Raw genomic sequence first — 18,095 nt, forward strand, 5'->3', positions numbered from 1 at the left:
ATAGATAGAGGCTACAAAATACAAGAGTTAGGACGTGATTTTACTCCCATCCATCCATCTTCTGCTGGTTCTTACTTTGAGTGTTTTTCTTTCTTAAGTTTGACATTGCTTAAATTTCTGTCTGTTTATTTTCAAGTTAAAAATAAACTTTTGCAGAAGCGAGCACACGGAGGGATTTTAGTGGTTTTGGATCCAAGTCACTGTGGAGGAATGACAGAGGCTGTACGTGTTCTGACACCCTCTGCTGGTCATTCATTAACATTAAAAAAAAGAAAAGCCTCTGAGGGGAAATGGCTGTTTATCTCAAGCTAGTGAGGATGAATAGATCTTTTTATAAAGACTTTTTCTTATGAATAAATAAAGAGGAAAACAGAATAAAAAGGTTATAAACATGTCTGTTGGATTTGTATTACAACAGGAAGTGAAGCAGCCGCATTTCAACAGACTGTCATTTACTTTAACGGTGTGACTTTATGTGCAAATAAAAGCAATAAAATCATTTTGTTAAAGCGTTTAAATTGCCAGTTTTGGCAGCACAGGATTGGACTGCCAGGGCCTCCACCTCTGACCACCGGTCAATCAATGATGGCCCAAGTCCCTTTGGCCTTGCCTGCTGGTGCAGGCCACACAGGAAGGCAGGCCCATGTGGTTCTTTGGGGCCACAGGAACTCCATCCTTATAAACAAATTCACTGTCCAGGTCCTACATACTGAACTTTGTTTCAAAGTCTGGTCATTTCAAACAAAGCCTGTAATTTTCTCATAAATACTGATGAACGTCTTTGATGTCATAGTGTGGTTGTGAGAAATTTTACAAAGTGTTAGCAATAAAACCAACAGCCACTCTAGTGTAAAAGTTATGATGGCGTACATTTATTTGAACACGTCTCCTTTCTTGGAGCACTCTTTTCAATCTTCTCATCACTTTTTATAAAGCAGAGAGAAAATAAATCAAGTTTAATACACATGAAAATGACTCGATGTTTAAAGAGATTCTTGTACTGTCGTCAGATCAGATTCAAGCTTTTTCCCCTCATGTTCTTTGTGGTTTAATCAGCAAAATAAGCTGATCAGCTTCACTGATGCGGTAAAAGAGTAATTTCTCTTCCACTGTCCTCAGCACCGACTCCACGTGACTGCGCAGCATCTCTTTCCTGTTACACCTGAGTCAGCCACATTGAAGCAGTGCTTCTATCTGAATGACAAAAAGCCTAAAATAGATTTCACTTTATCAGTCCACTCTCCTGTTCTCTGTCTGTCTGCTCAGAATCACTCTTCTTCTTTTTCTCGGCCTCCTCTTCCGCTTGTTTCCTCTTCTCCTCCTCTTTCTCCAGCTCTTCCTGCTCTTTGGCATCGGCCTCCTTTAGTTTCTCCTCCACATCCTGAGGGATTTCTACCTCCATCAGGTTCTCCATGCCCTCCTCCGGCTCATCTCCTATCAGCACCTGGGTGAGTTAAGATGCAGTCGCATTACACCTTCACATCCCCCTTTACTTACATGACATGAATAAAGAAAAGCACATCACTGACTTCCTGCTTTGAAACAACACAGGAACAAGAATAGAATAGGTTTGGTTTTTATTCATAAGTCCAAAACTATAATTAATAAATGTTTACTATTACATTTTTACTGACTTTTAGTTATTCTGAGAGGTATAAAGTTCAACACAGCCAGGGTTGACATGTATCACGACGGTGACTATTAGCTGTATTTATTAAGCCAAATTTTCCATTTCAGGCTCCGAGCATGTTGAAATAAAAATGGGCAATTCACAGCTCATCCTTCCACACAAAATGATCCCTATGAGTGTCATCTACTCCAATCAGATGATGATAAAATGCAGATTAAAAGTCTATAAAGAACATAAATAATATAAGTAAAATCAGCACTCTCACAAAAGAGACAAAAGGTTACCGTCTCGTAGGCTAATAAAGATCAAAGCATATCAGTTGTGTTGACTGGAAAGCTATTCTTGGTGTGTTAGTCGCAGCAGATTAGAATCACGAATGACAACATTTATACATTTTCTGCATTAATAAATGCAAATTCCTGTGACACACACACACACACACACACACACACACACACACACACACACACACACACACACACACACACACACACACACACACACACACATTCAGTTGTTTTAGTAAGGTACTAAAACCCTGATCATAAACTGCTCCCAACAGGGTTTGTGTTCAGCACAAGTTACCGTGGTTATTTAGGTAAAAAGAGAGCCACCTCTGTGACATAGGACACCCCAACTTTAAGCCCTCTTTAATCTTGCTTCACAGTGTGCCCCTCAGGTGTTAGTTTTCCAGTTTAGACAATAACCAAACATCTAGATCTTTCCTACCTGGACCAGTTTCTCACAGGCCGCTGTAACGTGGGCGTCCTTCTCCCAGCGGTGGAACTCTCTCATGATTGGATAAACATTCTTCTCTTTCAGCGTCTGCCGGCCGGCTTTAGTTGCAGTCAGCTACATAGAGAGACAAGCAGTGAGGAGCTTGACATAAAAACATAATTACCTAATCTGTGTGCGTGTGTTTGTTTCCGAATGTTTGTGGTTTTGTACCAGTAAGAGCGTTTCCAGGAGCATCTTTCGGATGTCTGGGTCTTCCTCTCGCTTCTTGTCCTCGGGGAGGTACTGCAGGTCGACAGGCAGGCCTGGACCGTAAATTAGGTTCTGTTAGAGTCTCAACTAGCAGTAAATGGATTTAATAAAATAATAGTCTCTTAGTCCTTCTTTCTCAATATTATATGATGCTGTCTGTGGCTCTCAGCTCATCTATTCCCAGACTCTAATCATATTTGAGGGGTTAAACCATCATGACAATCTCACTGATGCAGGGATTATGCACGGCTGAGAATGCAGAAAGTTGCAGACACCAAGGATAAGTAGTGCTATTTATTAAAGTCCACTTCAAGATACACGGTGCATTGTTATGTCTCTTCACAGGATGGCACACAGCAGATGCCCACACAAAAAAAAAAGATTCACATCCCATGGACCCAAGGGGACCCTAGAATACTCACGGTATGTAAACTGTAAAGCTTTTACCTTTCATGTCTCTGGGTCATCCTTCCAACAACTTCTCAGTGTCCCTCTGTCTCTCCCAAAAACCACTTATTTATCATTTTAGTCAAGTCTAAGCACTGCATGGTGAAGTCCAATTTATTTAGAGCCATCTGGATGTTAGCTTTTTGCAAGGAAAGAGTCTTTTTTTCATCAGCATGTGTGGAGCTGGTTTCAGACCAGAAACCACCTCTGAAGCTGCTGTGTGGTATTTTGCACCAGTGTGTTAGCACTGTGTTGAGTGTTGAGCTGCAGCAGAAGCTCAAACCCAGTGATCAGGTTATAACAACAACGGGGCAACAAAAATACCAAACCTGTGCCACTAGCAGATAAACAACATTGGCAACTTCATGAGTGAGTGATTTTCACATTTTGGCTATTAAATTAATTAAACATCTTGTCACATATCAATCTCACGTCATGTTTTTGGTAGCGTCTCTTTTTCAGTAGTGAATGTTCCAGTTACTTCTCATTTTTTAAACTAAAAGTGGAGAGGATCACTGCCCTGCATGTCAGTATCTTCTTTTAATTGTTCTTTTTCTATATAATTTACACAGGAAGTTTACATTTATTATTTAAAACCTTTCTGTATCCCTGGTTTTAATAAAAACTATATAAATAAACTTAATTAAAAATTGTATTATTCTTATTCATATAGCAGGTTGTGTAATTGAGTCAAAATAATCTGCAAATTGTGTGTTTACAGAAATGGAACATGCAACCAAGTTTGACAGAGTTGCTTTCTTATGCAGCGTTAATTTATTTTGGATAAACTGATTGATGCACACCCCTATATAAAGTGATATTACTTTAACACACCCCGTTTCCTCCTGTCAGCTCCTCTGGACCGGCCAGCGGCAGCAGGAGGAAAGGCAGGATATCCACAGCATCGCTTAGCAACCACTCGTGATGAGCTGCAGAGTGAACAGAGGTTTGAGGTACAACAAATCTGGTGTTGTGGAGGCGACATCACTGAGGTTAAACTCTAACCCTAAACCAGAAATCTAAACCTCCACTGTAAAAACTGTGGCCGAGGCTCCAATTAACTCTTTTTATCTACGGTGACTTTAGCCTAAACTTCAATAATGTGTGTCTCACCGTGGTCAAAGCAACAGTTGCGCAGGGTGCCTATGACTCCGCCCCTCCTCACCACAGATGACTGGTACTGAGTGAAGGGCAGCAACCTCTGGACTACACACCTGAAACACACCCAAACATCATTAGTGCATGCTGCAGGGTCAAAGCATGGCAGTGTGTAATTTTAAGAGAATTGACTGTGAACATGCACCTCCAGTCATTTCTTCCAGTCATGAACCACATTTTGCCAGTAATTTAATTTCCAACAAGCCTCAGCATGTGAAAGCTCCTCTCATAGATCTAAGATGTTGTCGGTATAGCAAGTGCAAATCAGAAAGCAAAGCCTGTCCCAGGTCAGCGTTATTCTCGGGTCAGAACGCCTCTTCTGTAAACATTTAGTCCCCTGTGGGGCAATGCAGGAGGTGCTTGAAGTTCTCCTTGACTTCATTTTACTTTTGGACATGTAGGTGGAAAAAATGTACTTACAGTTTTAATAAAACTGGGTTCTTATTTACACATACACACCTATTCTTTTAAACCAGATTATCCTGCTTTGTTCTCCAAAAACAAAGCATGTCAGTGTTATAAAGCAGGGTGCCTAACTCATTTTAGCTCATGGGCAAAAGAAGTCTCTCAAGCAGGCCAGAGAACTACAACTAACGCCCGATGACCTGGTAAAGTGTTCTCCTTTCTTTTAATGTAAAGATATTTAAGCACATTTTCCTGACCATCAATTTATAAAACTGATGAGACGCATCCTCAGACGTGTTCAGAAACAAAAGTGTAATTTTAACATTATGTCCCAGTCGAATCAGTCGAATGTCAATACAAACAAGATGACGCAGCAAGAGCAATTTGTGTGTCACAGGCAGGAGGATGGAGGAAAGAGGAGACGAGGATATCAGCCAAGTCAGCTGTTTTCCAAAGAGTGATATTTCAGTGACCTGAAAGGCTAATATTCAGAGAAAAAGCTGTGTATGATCGAGTCTCCCCAACTCTGTCTCTGAGCTCTTGACCAGCAGTGAAGTCAGTCACCTGTCCTTGTCCATCAAGTAGTTTCTGGCCTCAGGCAGCTGCGTCAGGTTGGACAGCAGAGGACCCAGGTAGTGCAGTTTAGCGTTCTTATTGTAACCTTCAGTACAGAAGATCTGAACAAGCTGCGCCATACCGACGTCCTCCTGCAGCACCTGAAACAGTTTGTCTCTCATTATCCATGAGGAGGAGATTAACATGACGGTAAAGCTAGAATGATTATGAATTCAGTCCTAAAATGAAGCACTCTGACTGGACGCACCTTGAATAAAATCTTGCAGGTTTTCTCGTGTCGCGTCAGATTTGACAGGATGGTGCAGATCTGATCGGAGAACAGGTACTCGGGGTCCAGAAGGTTCTTAAACAACACGGGGACAACTTTGACATCTTTCACCAAAACCTGAGGGACACACAACAACCAGCAAACGCCCGTTACATGTTTGTTTTAGAAAAGGAAATAAAGTGAACACACAAAGTTTTCAAGGGCTGCGCTCCAGTCCACTACCTGATGAAGAGTCTCATCGGCTGACAGGTTGATAAAGATGTGGTAGCAGTCCTTCACTATGGCAATGGAAGGGTCAGAGGTCAGGGCAAACAGGGCAGCAATTAGATCAGGTTTAGAGTGGAGAAAGCGGCAGCCATCCCTGACATCAAACACAGGGGAAAAAGAAAGTAAAAAGATGGAAATATGTACATATTTACTACATTTATGGCAGAAGTCACTTTAAATAATCCTCCCACCTGTTTCCAGACAGTCCCAGGATGTACTCAGTGGCCTGACCTTTGACATCTGGACGTGTGCTGGGAGTCAGGAAGGAAAGCAGCTCTGCAACCTCAGAATCACTCAGCATCTTCAAACAGTGTCTGATCAACAGAAACAAAACCTTAACCACACATACGGCTCTAAACCCAGGTCAGTAACATGATTGGGTATAAAAATGAGCACGTTAAAGAGACAGAGTTTCTCAGAACTAAAGATGATCATCAGTCTGCAAAAACTGCATCTACTAACTGCGGCTCAATTTCAAAAATAATGTTCTTAAGTATGACATTGAAAGGACTGTGAATATCTCATCATCTGCAGCACATAATATCTTTTCAACTATTCAAGGAATCTGGAGAAGGCTCTGTGCACAACACTGTGATCTTCAGGCCCTGAGGCTGCACTGCATTAAAAACAGACCTGATTCTGCCATAAAAATCGCTGCATGGGCTCAGGAACACTTCCAAATTATTATCTGCGAACACAGCTCATTGTTTCAGACACAAATGTAGGTTAAAGCTCCATCATGCAAAGAAGAAACCATATGTGAACATGATCCAGAAACACTGCCGTCTTCTCTGAGCCAAAGCTTAAAAGTGACTGAAGAGAAGTGGAAAACTGTGGCCAGACAAATCAAAATTTGAAATTTATTTTTGAAAAACATGGACACTGCATCCAAAATACTAAGGAAACTGTGGAAGTGCATTAGTTCCAGCAGCTGACACATCTGGAAAGGCACCATCAATGCTAAAAGGTATATACACATTTAAAAACCACAGGCATGTTTTTCAGAGAAGAGCTTGTACATCTCAGAAAGACAATGCTTATCATGAAATCATGGCATATCATGAAACACAAAATGATGACAAGCAGACCCAGGATGATTGAACAGCTAGAATCAGGCAACAATGGGAGGAAAATCCTCTCTAGAAAGTCCAGCAGCGACAAAACGAGATAATAGTTTTATTTAAAACGGACATTTTTCCAGTTTAAAGATCTGATATGTTCTCTGGGTTCAAAGCTGAATTAAATCTGGGTTTCTGAAACTCTGGAAATTACTGCACACTGTTTTATTTACATTTAGAACAGTTACAGTTATTCCGGAATTGGATTTTTTAGGAATTACTTAGTAATAAGACACGTTTCGAGTAGTACAGCGCTAAACACTTCAGAAAGTCTACTGTCTTTTGTACACACAGGAGCCTTTCAGCACAGCCTTGTCAGATGCTGTGAAACCTCAGCGTGTCTCCTCTTAAAACTCTTGCTCTTATCTTACCTTTAACTCTCTAAAGAGGAGGCTTTCATGTCGCTTTGTACTTCTTTTTGTTCCTCTTCTTGTTTTATTCCTCTAACATCAGATGTCATGTGTAATAAACAGAAACAGCTTAGGAACATGTGGACACCACAGCCGATCTTTGTTCTTCTTCTAACCGTTTTCAGCAGCTTTAAATCCCCCTGCTGGGATTTACCGCCCCCTGGTGTTCACTACATGAGCTGCCACAAATTTTACTTCAATTCCTTCATGCAGGAAACTGGAGGGCCACGAGTGCCAACATTAAATACATGATTAAATATTTAATTAAATGTGTGATTAAAAAAAAGGAATGAATACATAATTTTTTGAATGTTGTGCATGAAAAATGTATGGAATTTTATTTAAATATGGAATATTTAGATAATAATTTCCAATTGTAATTAGTTAATGACACGTTTAATTACTAATTTAGTATTTATTTCATTTTAGCACTTATGTTCCTCCATATATTTCTACCTGCCTGCCTTAAACCTTAATTATTTCTTATGTAAAGAAAAAAAAATCTCACAACCTATGATATGAAATAGTAACAAAGTGGTTTATAAATTAATTTTAAAATAAAAAAATAATTTAAACAGTTTATTAATTAATTATGTCATCCATAGAAAAAAAAGCAGAAAAATTACAAAAACAACATCAAACAGTCAACAGGTTCAAAAGTTCATGTTTAATTTGGATAGGAGTGGGAACATTAATTTGACAGAGTGTCTAGGGCACAGGTGTCAAACTCCAGGCCTCGAGGGCCGGTGTCCTGCAGGTTTTAGATGTGTTCTTGATCCAACACAGCTGATTTAAATGTCTAAATTACCTCCTCAACATGTCCTGAAGTTCTCCAGAGGCCTGGTAATGAACTAATCATTTGATTCAGGTGTGCAGACCCAGGGTGAGATCTAAAACCTGCAGGACACCGGCCCTCGAGGCCTGGAGTTCGACATCCCTGGTCTAGGGGGTCCTACCCTTAATAGTTTAGGACATTTTCAACTACATTACCTGCAAATGTACAAAATATATGAAAACTATATATCATTTTCTTTATTAAAAAACAACAACAAAAAACTTCATTTCTATAGTATTGTTTCCACTATCAGTTAATGAAATAAAAATTTTGAATAAAACAACAGAATTTTAACCATTTAAATATCATCTAAGACTTATCACAAGAAGCGCTGATTATTTATTAAGTTATGTTATTAATTATTTAGATCTTTGAAGTAAGCATGCTCTTTCAGAAAACACTGACACACACAGATGAAATACTCACCTGTGTTTCTGTCCTGTGTGTAAAGAAAATCTCATGCACTGACCTTCTGTTGAGCCACTTCATCTCTAATATGAGTTAAACTCGTGACTTAAACTTTAAGTCTTGCACTGGTAATAAACTGCAAATTAACCATGGATGTAAAAAAAAAAAGATGGCTCTATGATCTGACTTATAACTTATTATTTCTATTTGATGGCTGAATTAAATGTTAAAAGTTTGCAGAATTAAGTTTGTCAGCCAGCAGTGCTATAAAATTACCTTTTGATTGTAAATAGTTCAGCGGGATTGAAATTCAGTGACTGTTCTGGCCACTGTAACAGAAATCCGGCTGACAGCTTCTTCCCTGAATAGCTCCTGCGCAGTTCTGGGGTGTCCTTTGGCTTGTTGTCCGGTTCATGTAGGAAACTTTCTCCAGCCGAGCCATCACTTTGAGCGATAATTGACCGATTTGTGATCAAGATCTGTTTTACTAATCTGCCAGCATCGAAGCTCCTCAGACCATCACATTTCTCCTGCACGCGTGGCAGCTCAGCATGTCACATGTTTGTTTTTCGTCCAAACACCTGAAATTTAGTTATCTCTCCCTTTTTCTTCTCTGTCCAGTGTCTGCTCTCAAATTTTCCCTTTAATCAGCCACTTTATGACATGTATTCAATGTGTAGTTAAAGTCTTTACACTGAAAGGAACAATTAGGATGTGTATTTTATAGGTTATTACCTCCAAGAAGGTTGTGCTTTTGGTAGCGTTTGCATGCTTGAGTGTGTCATTCTCTATGTAAACCCAATAACTTGAAAACCTTCATGTTCAACAACAGTTTCAATGTTCGAGACAGCTAAAGATAAAACTGGGCTGTAAGTGGTCCACAGTGTAAAATTATTCTAACAACCCTGATCTAAAAGTTAAACCCATTGACTAAAGGATTACGTGAATTGTGTATAATCTATACTTCCACACTTGGAGGGGAGACCTGCTCTGTGTTTTTCCTCTCCTTCCTTTGGAAACACCTCCTCCAGCTTTTCACCTGAAGTGCTCTTTTAAAGGCTGAGATGAGCCTGTGAATAACACATCTGTGCCAGAATTTAATCCAAACTTGAAAGGAAAATTCATAGAAATCATTATTACCTCTGAAAGCATTCTTAGAATTTGCTTCCTTGGAGCTGCTCTTGGTTCTGGGAAGCTTTGTGAACGCCGGGCCTGATGTATCTGACTTCTTCCTCTGTTGCACTGTGGCCTCCCACTTCTTTGTATTCTGGTCAGGACCAGTTTGGGCTGTTCTGTTAAAGTGAGTCATACACCCTGTTGTACTAATGTTTAATTTTTTCAAGATTTCCTGTTTGAATTATCTTCAATTATTTCAGTTTCCAATGACCTTAGGAATACTGTGAGAACAATTGAAGACTTTGGCTCAGTCTCTTCTGCAAAACAGATTACCGGTATCTTACTAGTAAATCTGAGAATCAAAGTTAAATATTTTTTAGAAGAAGAATACTCTGATGCATTCAAAAGTAAGATGGATTTGTCCATCTTGAGACTAAAATCAAGCCCACAGTGGCTCCAGACACAAATTTACTCTTTAATCAGCAGAACATTTCTGGATATGAGACTTTCTGATGATGATTTAACACAGTAAAAAAAAAAAAAAATCCCAGAGTAGAAATAGAGAAGTAATGGCAGCTCAAAATAGATGTTATAATGTTTTTGTGCTCTTCTTTGTAAGAACAGCAACGTTTCTGCGATGTCGAAGCAGCAGGACAGACTCCAGCCAGCATGTTAAACACGTTTGACCTTATGAACTACTTTATTGATTATACTGGAGAAGAAAAAAAAAAAGAACACATAAGACATTCACATAGTTCAGACCCATCAGCAAGAGCTTCCATTTGCTCCAGATGTTGCATTGAAATGCTTATATTTCAGATAAATGTTAATGAGCTTCACCTGCACTAAACAGTGATGACCTTCTATTAAAGGTGCGGTTTGACCAATCAGACATGAAGAAGCACTACTTTTCTTCTTACGCAACCATCAATGAATCAAATGCTCAAAGTTTCCTTCTTTAAAAAGATCTGCTCCAGCGTTTCACACTAACGTGGCTGTGGGGAAAAAAAGGAAAAGAAAAAAGCCGAGAGCAGTCTTGGTATGTTGTGACTGTATCCTCAGTGGTGCTTTACAGAGAAGTGTCTCTACATGCAGATTCAGGCGGATGGGGGAAAACAACGCCTCAGGCTCTTCCAAGGAATTAAGGTCAGATGCTGCAAAAGCTCAAGACTGTCCTCTGAAGAGCGTTTCCAACGCTGAAACATTTTTCTCAACACGCACATTTCATGCCACACAGGCTTCAGTACAACTTCAATACCATTGCAAAATAAAGACTAAAAATCAGCATTTGAACTTGAAAACATTTCACCAAATGTCTGTAAAGATTGGAAAGAGTGAAGAGCAGAAAGAGGACTGGAACAGCCTCAGTCTGGATTGTAAACAGATAAAAGTATTTATCATGAAGTCCACCACGTGCCGGTGTACATGCAGTCCGCCTGGAGCCACGAACAAAGCTCACTCCAGGACAGACGAGGATCATATGAAGCGATTTGGTGACTTTCTTGCTGGTAATTCAAGGATGTCATGATATCGTAGTGCTACTGAATCTATAGGTGCTGACGAGAGAACCGAGAAAGGCACTGTGGTGTCTGATTGGCAGAGAGAGATCAGCTGATAGCCTCTCTGTTGGCTCAAGGTGGGGCAAGTCCATCAAACATTTTCATTTTCATCGTCATCATCTTCCTCCTTCTCCTCCTCTTCACTCGGCCTTGTCTTTCCTCTTGCCTGTGAACGGCACTTTACTGGCTACCGTCGAGCCGACGGTGGAGACGCCACCGGCCACGGCAGACACGCCGCCTTTCACCAGCCCCACCCCCATCGAGGGCACTGTGGTCACAGCGGACTTTGTGATCTCCAGGCTTTTGCCTCCAACCCAGGCCACTCCACCCACAGCGGCCCCAACGACGCCCTTGGTGACGTTAAAGAGGCCACCGGTCACTCGCCACACCATGCCAGGAGGAGCTGCCGCGTGCTCTTTCCCAGAATCTGAAAATGATCACACAAACAACTTGATGATTTTGAGATTGTTTTCATTAATTAAAGTTATCAGTTTGGCGATCATGTGGTCACAATTAGCCGAACCGCCAAATTTTTATAAGACATTGGATGAAACACTAAAAATGTGTTTACAAAAGCAGAGAAGAGGATCACCGAAGTCCTGCTGGCAGATCTGAGAGGCGGTATTTAAAGGGAAAGTTTAGCAAAATCTTTCACCACATGGAGGCAGCAAATGAGGGCACCTCTTAAAAACGATGCTGGACAGAGCAGCTCGCTTTCTGTTGATGGCTTTACAGACAGTTTTTCAGCTATTTGGTCATAAACCAAAACATCCAACTAGTTAAATAGTTCACTTGTCAACAATGGTAATTATTATGCAGAGAAAATATTTTGCTTGTCAATCCAGCAGATGTTTACCAAATTCACTAGTTATCTGGTTGTGTTTTTCTGACTTCAATTCATCTACAATCTTTGATATTTTATAGTAGCTGTAGCGCTGTGTGATTAACAAACAGCTGATTTGAACTCTTGGTATTATTATTAACATTAATGGTGTTTTAAAAGGAGTACACCTGGGATTGCTCGGAAAGTCCCATGTGCCTTTCTTAACAACAGTAACGCCGAGTGAAAGCGGCAGTAGGCGACTGAACTGGTGCAAAGTGTCTCAGTGTTGGGACACAAATAGCCAGCTGGAGCTGGAGCCGTTCTTACACAAACAACTGTATTGTCCCTGATGAACCAACAGTTTCTGAAATAGCAGCAGTCAACATGTAAGCACAGATTGCACCATATTCCCCGATGATATTCCAGCGTTCCAGACACCGGGGAGCTCTGCGCTTACCCTCTGCAGACTGGCTGTTGGTGGATTCGGCTTCGTCGAATTCAGCCATGCTGGTCCCAGGCTGGGGCTCCACATTAACACTGTTTACATTCTGAAAAACACAAGAAAAAGCCAGGCTTGTCTTTACTCTGAGCTTCACAGTGCTCCTCAGACTGAGCCGTACAGATCACCTGCTCGGGCAGCTCCGCATGACTCGCAGTGGAGTCCTTATTTATCTAATACTGGGCCTGCTCTGATTGATATAAGCAAACTTTCCTCTGATTGGCTGTCGCTCAAAAACAGAAGTCAGACAGCTCTACTCCTGCATCTGTATGATGTAATTCAGATCCAAGGGTAGAAAAAAAACAGACTGAGTGTTTAGTGCAGTCTGAAATCAAAGCTTTTAGCTCACAGGGATTACTTACATATTCTGACCTCAGTGTTTTAAACTTTGGTCATGAGCACAGCATAATACTTCTTGTGGGAGTGTGACTAATATAAGCTCATAACACTGAACTGTCACATTTGCAACATGCCCACTGATTCTTTTAGGCCACTTTTATTCAGTTTGCCTCTTTGTACTTACACAACAAAAAAGAGGGACACTGAATTTTAAATACATCCGGTTATTGGTCATATTTTGTGTTCCTCAGTGCGATGAATCAGTTGTGTGTGGCTCTGTGGGAGCTTTACAAAGCCTGAGACATAAACCTGCAGCTATTGTTGATATTTTTTCATTACAATAACATATAAAAAAAAAAAAAAAACCACTGGTTAAAAAAAAGACACCTATTAAATTTACTTCAGTTTTATTTTTACATCACAAGTGCACGATAACAGTCGCCTTGAGGCACTTTATAGGTTCAAGTTTCTCTATTTTCACTCATCATGAAGAAACATGACAGAACAAGATGAAGTACTCATGTCTTTTAGATCATAACGGTTGGAATAAGTAAAGTCTAATTAAAATAAAAGTAACATAAAAGTAAAAACATATATATATATATATATAAATGTAATTTTAAAAATAATAGTAATGAGATAAATAAAAACATATAACATAAAAAAAGTTACCCATCAAAATGGACCTTTTATAAAAATTTGTGTAAGCAAATATGAAATACCCAACGATCCTCTAAGAGCAAGCAGGTTGTGACAGCTGTGGGGGGAAAAAACTCCCTTTAAACAGGAAGAAACCATGACCACCTGCCAGGACCGGCTGAGGTGAGGTGAAATTCAGCTTTTCAATACACCTGTGGTGTTTTCCTGAGGGTAATGCTATCCAGTTACATTAATGAAATCATAAGGATCAAGTTTTTCTGGAGCTTGACCCAGTCTAAGAGCTACAGACATGTTTTCTGAAATCTGTCCTTTAGTTTTATGTTCGCAAACTTTATCTGTAACTCTAAATCACTGGACAATTAATTTAACATCTAAGAATTTTGAGTTTCTTTTAGGAAACAAAAATTTATTTTGTGGACGAAAATGCAAGGAATTATTCTGGCTCTGGTACTAAGGGTTTTTCCTGCCTTGTCATTTTGTGGTGAGTGACTACACAATGAATGTGTGTTATGCAGTTGTTAAAGATTTCTATGTATTTTACTGCCCTTTCTGTACATTTCATTTTATATATATTAAGCCTGAAAGAATTAAACCTTGACTACAGAATTTTTTTTTACTATTATTCAGATGATTTTTCTGTGGGGTTAGGCTAGATTCTCTCTGAGGGGTGCTTAGATAATGCTGATGCTGATTTCTGTCTGAATAAGTGAAGTTTAGGAGAAGAAAAACAAATCCCTTATTAATTGTGTCCTAAATGTAAAACAGACTGGAAGCCTTGCTCACAGGAATTCAGTAAGAGTGTGGATGGTCATGTTTAACCTTCCAGCTGATTATTCTGCAAAACACAGATTCAGTTTGTAATCAGTTTAAACAAAGAAAAAAATTTTTTTATTCTGTGCGTTCTTAGATGAATATCAAATGAAACAGCATCTGGCCAACTAGGCTCAGAGTCATGCTCCAACGTGTAATTATCTGCTATACTCGGAGCTATCTAAACCTCATGCTATGAAGAGCTGCGTCTTTTTGTGTGTGCACATATTCTTGAGTTTAAATTTGCTCCTAACACTGAACACTGTGTTCCTCTCTCTTCTGATGGCGAGACACTGATACAAGCTTGTGCTTTATGTATGAGAAACACTTAACCAGTGACACCAACACTGGCCAGGAGCACTTGATCCAGCTGATAGTGGACATGTGTCACTGTGGTGTTAACTTCTTTACACAACGACTCCTTCTGCACAGTGGTGAATAGTGCATCTAATCCAGCACTCTTTCATAATAAAATTATACTTCACTCCACCCCCTTGCTCTTCTGTTTTTACCCTCTTGTGCACCACACAGTTTGTTTAAAGTGAATGCTACTATTTTAATATGCGTTTTTGATTAATGTGCCCTCTGCTCGGTCTGTAAAACCAAATCCAGTGCGCTTTCTTTTATTTTTAAAAAAAATTGACTTGACATGTGGCAGTAGTGGAGCAGAGCTTGGGTAACATTTGCAGGAAGCCGTGACGCCTCCTTTTAAAGCTACTGAAGAAAAAACGACACGTTTCTCCTGGAAGTCAGGCTGCTGAGGAAAAAAATATCTTATTACAGTATTTAAGTTCCACATCATCACTAACGGAGCCCCAACCAGCTTCCATCCGGTTAAGCTGCTCAACACAAACGCATTTTGTTCAACCACTTACTGCCCCCCCCCTCTTTTTCCAAACACGTTTGTACATTAATAAGGATACTGGTGACTTCTTACCTTCACCATTGTTCCCAGTGCTTCTCCACGAACACACCTGACAGAGAAACTTGAGACTCTAGCAGCGTTCTTTTCCTCTCCTGCTGTTTTTTATTTTTTAATTTAATTAGTTTTTCTCAGCTTGTGCGTGAAAGCTGCTGCTCTCACTGTTGATTGCCTCTTCTTCTTCTCTTTCTTCTTCCTCTGGGTTTTCAAGCCTTTACCGCATCAGTGTGCAGCTTTCCACTTTCTCCTGGCGGACACAGTTACAGGTAGCGCTGCACAGCTCTCTTTTCACCCTGCTGGTTCTGCCGACGTGGCGCCTTCGCCACAAAAACAGTCAAACCACACACAGCAGCCCGCTGGACCGCCCTTGCAGACCTTCAAAATAAAAGCTTGCACTAATTTTATTGGCGGAGCAGGTCAATGGTGAGCAGGTGTCCCCACTTTTACACTTCTTTCTCATTTTTCTTCTTCTTCTGGCTGCTCTCTTTGGGTACCATCTGCCTTCTTCTAACGCTACCTCTAGCACCCTCCTCTTCTCCTATCTGAGTGTCCTCCTACACTACATGCACGAACCTCCTCTGTGGTCTTCCTGCCTGCTCTCCATTTTCAGCATCCTTTGTCCAGTATGTGCACATGTCCACACCATCTCAGCCTTGTCTCACAAACTTTGCCCCCAAACTGCTCTACCTGAGCTGTCTCTCTGATGCACTCGTTTTAATCCTGTCCATCCAGGCCACTCTCATTGATGAAATTATTTGTTCAGCTTTCTGAAACTCAGCACTCTAAGACAGACAGCCTGGCTTTCATTATGGGTCTCCTGCAGGTTAACACGTCTCTGTATTTTGCCTCCTATCCTACACACAAGAAGAAAAGTGCACGTCCCGAGCTATACTGAGATTTGGAATACCAAAAAAAAAAAAATGCCACAAAGGAAATGCAGTAACAATAAAGTCTGAAAAACTTCCACTAACTAGGTGAAATTCGTGGAAGGGGATTGTGAGATGTTTCCCCCCAGTTTAGGTCAGTTGTTCGTTAATTTACAGAAACTTGTATCCCGTAAAGCTCCGACCTTTTCAATAATGTAAAATGTAATGTTTAAATATCTTAATGTCAACATTTTATCCACCCCTGGCTGGTGTTGGGTTCTTTTAAAGTTTGGGCCTTTATTGTGAAAAACGGAAGTCACCTTGGACTGCTGTTTCGGGCTCAGCTCCGGATCCAGCTCCGGATCCAGCATCAACAACTCGGCTGGTTGTTTGTGTTTCTGTGTAATGCCTCTGTGCGGCTAATGTGGATTTTATGTAGATTCAAAGGAAAACTCACATGTAAACTGACAGAACAGTTCACGTGCAGGATTGTAGATGGTCACATGGTCAAGTGAAGGTATAAAAAGGTGCTACAGATATCAAGGGTCAGGTGCTACATAGTGATGTTGACACCAGCCTTTATTTACTGAGAACAGAATAAAAAAAAAAAAAATCAAAAATATTTTCAAAATAAATTACACAGTCACGGGCGTATCCAGAGGTTTGGCATTGGGTGGCACCTGCTCATTATGGGTAGGGGTTGTACACATAAACAAGCCAGAGGATTGGTTAGTTTTCAGTTTAATAATATGATGCTTTAAATATACATTTTTATATCATAATAATCAAAATGTTATTTTTAGTGTAACAAAATAAAGGCAAACATGCATTCAGAAAACTAAATAATGTTATTTAGGCCACCAAAACAAGATTTCTACAATATAAAAAATGTAAAAGATGTGACAACAGATATGGAAGATTTTTCTTTAATATAGCCTACAAGTTGGTTTATTGTTTATGACCCGTGTGAGGGATATCAAGTGTGGAACAGTCTGTCTAAAGATGTGGAAAATATTGGCGAGTTGAATTAAAACCACAGCAGGAACATGGAAGTAGGGAACTTTAGACGTTTTAATAAACGATAATGGTATATTAGATGTATTTGCACCAAGTAAGCAGTAAAAAATATGCCTAAATTGAGGATATCAACCCCCAGGAAATTAAGAAGAATAAGAAACAAAAATTAAATTTTAACTGATAACTAAGAAAGGAGAAGAAAAAGTAGTTTGGGGTTCATTGGCAGGAGTAAAACAGGAGAACTGAATATCAAAGCATTAAAACTCAGCCCAGCAGTTTTTCTGCCAGTCACACCTCCATGGATGATTATTTTACCTGGCACTTATGTGACATATACACATATATACAGTCGTGTGAAAAATAAAGGTTTGACAGGGAACTATGCAGTTCTGTGAAAAACCAATACAACAGCTGTAGAACAACTTTTAGCGACAACAAATTCAAGTTGTTGTGGAGGAATTTGGGGCAACTCTTCTTACCGGGCCGGCGTTGGTTGATGTAAATGCAGACATCCGTTTACTCGCAGCTCTCTTAAAGTCCCACCACACATTTTAACTGGGTTGAGGTCTGGAGTTCCACTGGGCCACTGCAACACCTTTCAGACAATCTGCCTTAGACTTCCTGGTGTGCTTGGGATCATTGTCCTGTTTCAGCCAAGCTCTAGTTGTCAGGCAGGCAGCTTGCAAACAAGCCATATTTGTTCAGATTTTGTTTTTGTTTTTTAAAATTATACTGTTATGAGGTTTTGTGTTTTTACTTTTTTTTGGCACACCCATAAAAGCTAAGTATAAAAGCTAAGTGACTTTATAATGGACTTTTTATGGGGTCAGGAACCGTAAATAGAGCTTGCTTTGCTTTTTGAAGTCTCCCACCATCTATCCAGGCAAGGAGGTGGCAGTAATACACCTCAGTGCTGGCTGTCAACCACCGGAAAAAATATAGGAAGTGGAAAAACGGACGGTTGTATTTTGCTCA

At 40.1% G+C, this 18,095-nt stretch overlaps 2 protein-coding genes across 2 annotated transcripts; both read right to left on the reverse strand.

Moving 5' to 3' along the window:
• Nucleotides 1-850: 850 nt before the first annotated feature.
• Nucleotides 851-7,400, reverse strand: hgh1 (HGH1 homolog (S. cerevisiae)). The gene is made up of 10 exons (XM_040004607.1): nt 7,228-7,400; nt 5,930-6,052; nt 5,694-5,832; nt 5,451-5,588; nt 5,192-5,343; nt 4,178-4,278; nt 3,895-3,993; nt 2,579-2,670; nt 2,360-2,482; nt 851-1,444 (listed from the first exon to the last, which is right to left on the reverse strand). Exons 2-10 carry the CDS (start codon nt 6,037-6,039, stop codon nt 1,223-1,225), a joined length of 1,176 nt encoding a protein of 391 aa, XP_039860541.1. The 5' UTR covers nt 6,040-6,052; nt 7,228-7,400; the 3' UTR covers nt 851-1,222.
• Nucleotides 7,401-10,080: 2,680 nt separating this feature from the next.
• zgc:153675 (uncharacterized protein LOC768179 homolog) lies at nt 10,081-15,587 on the reverse strand. Its single transcript, XM_040004799.1, has 3 exons — nt 15,253-15,587; nt 12,465-12,555; nt 10,081-11,611 (listed from the first exon to the last, which is right to left on the reverse strand). Exons 1-3 carry the CDS (start codon nt 15,259-15,261, stop codon nt 11,325-11,327), a joined length of 387 nt encoding a protein of 128 aa, XP_039860733.1. The 5' UTR covers nt 15,262-15,587; the 3' UTR covers nt 10,081-11,324.
• Between the last annotated feature and the right edge of the window lie 2,508 nt (nt 15,588-18,095).

This window comes from Simochromis diagramma, unplaced genomic scaffold, assembly GCF_900408965.1.
Source record: "Simochromis diagramma unplaced genomic scaffold, fSimDia1.1 OVJJ01000320.1, whole genome shotgun sequence".
Lineage (NCBI taxonomy): Eukaryota > Metazoa > Chordata > Actinopteri > Cichliformes > Cichlidae > Simochromis > Simochromis diagramma.

Bases quoted from the DNA above. Each gene is read 5' to 3' on its own strand.
- hgh1 (XM_040004607.1), bottom strand. From the start codon at position 6,039: ATGCTGAGTGATTCTGAGGTTGCAGAGCTGCTTTCCTTCCTGACTCCC. The intron at 5,344-5,450 runs GTGCGTCCAGTC...AAACTGTTTCAG, and splicing joins CCTGCAAGATTTTATTCAAG to GTGCTGCAGGAGGACGTCGG. The intron at 2,483-2,578 runs GTACAAAACCAC...CTCTCTATGTAG, and splicing joins TCCTGGAAACGCTCTTACTG to CTGACTGCAACTAAAGCCGG.
- zgc:153675 (XM_040004799.1), bottom strand. The intron at 11,612-12,464 runs GTAAGCGCAGAG...GATCATTTTCAG, and splicing joins CAACAGCCAGTCTGCAGAGG to ATTCTGGGAAAGAGCACGCG.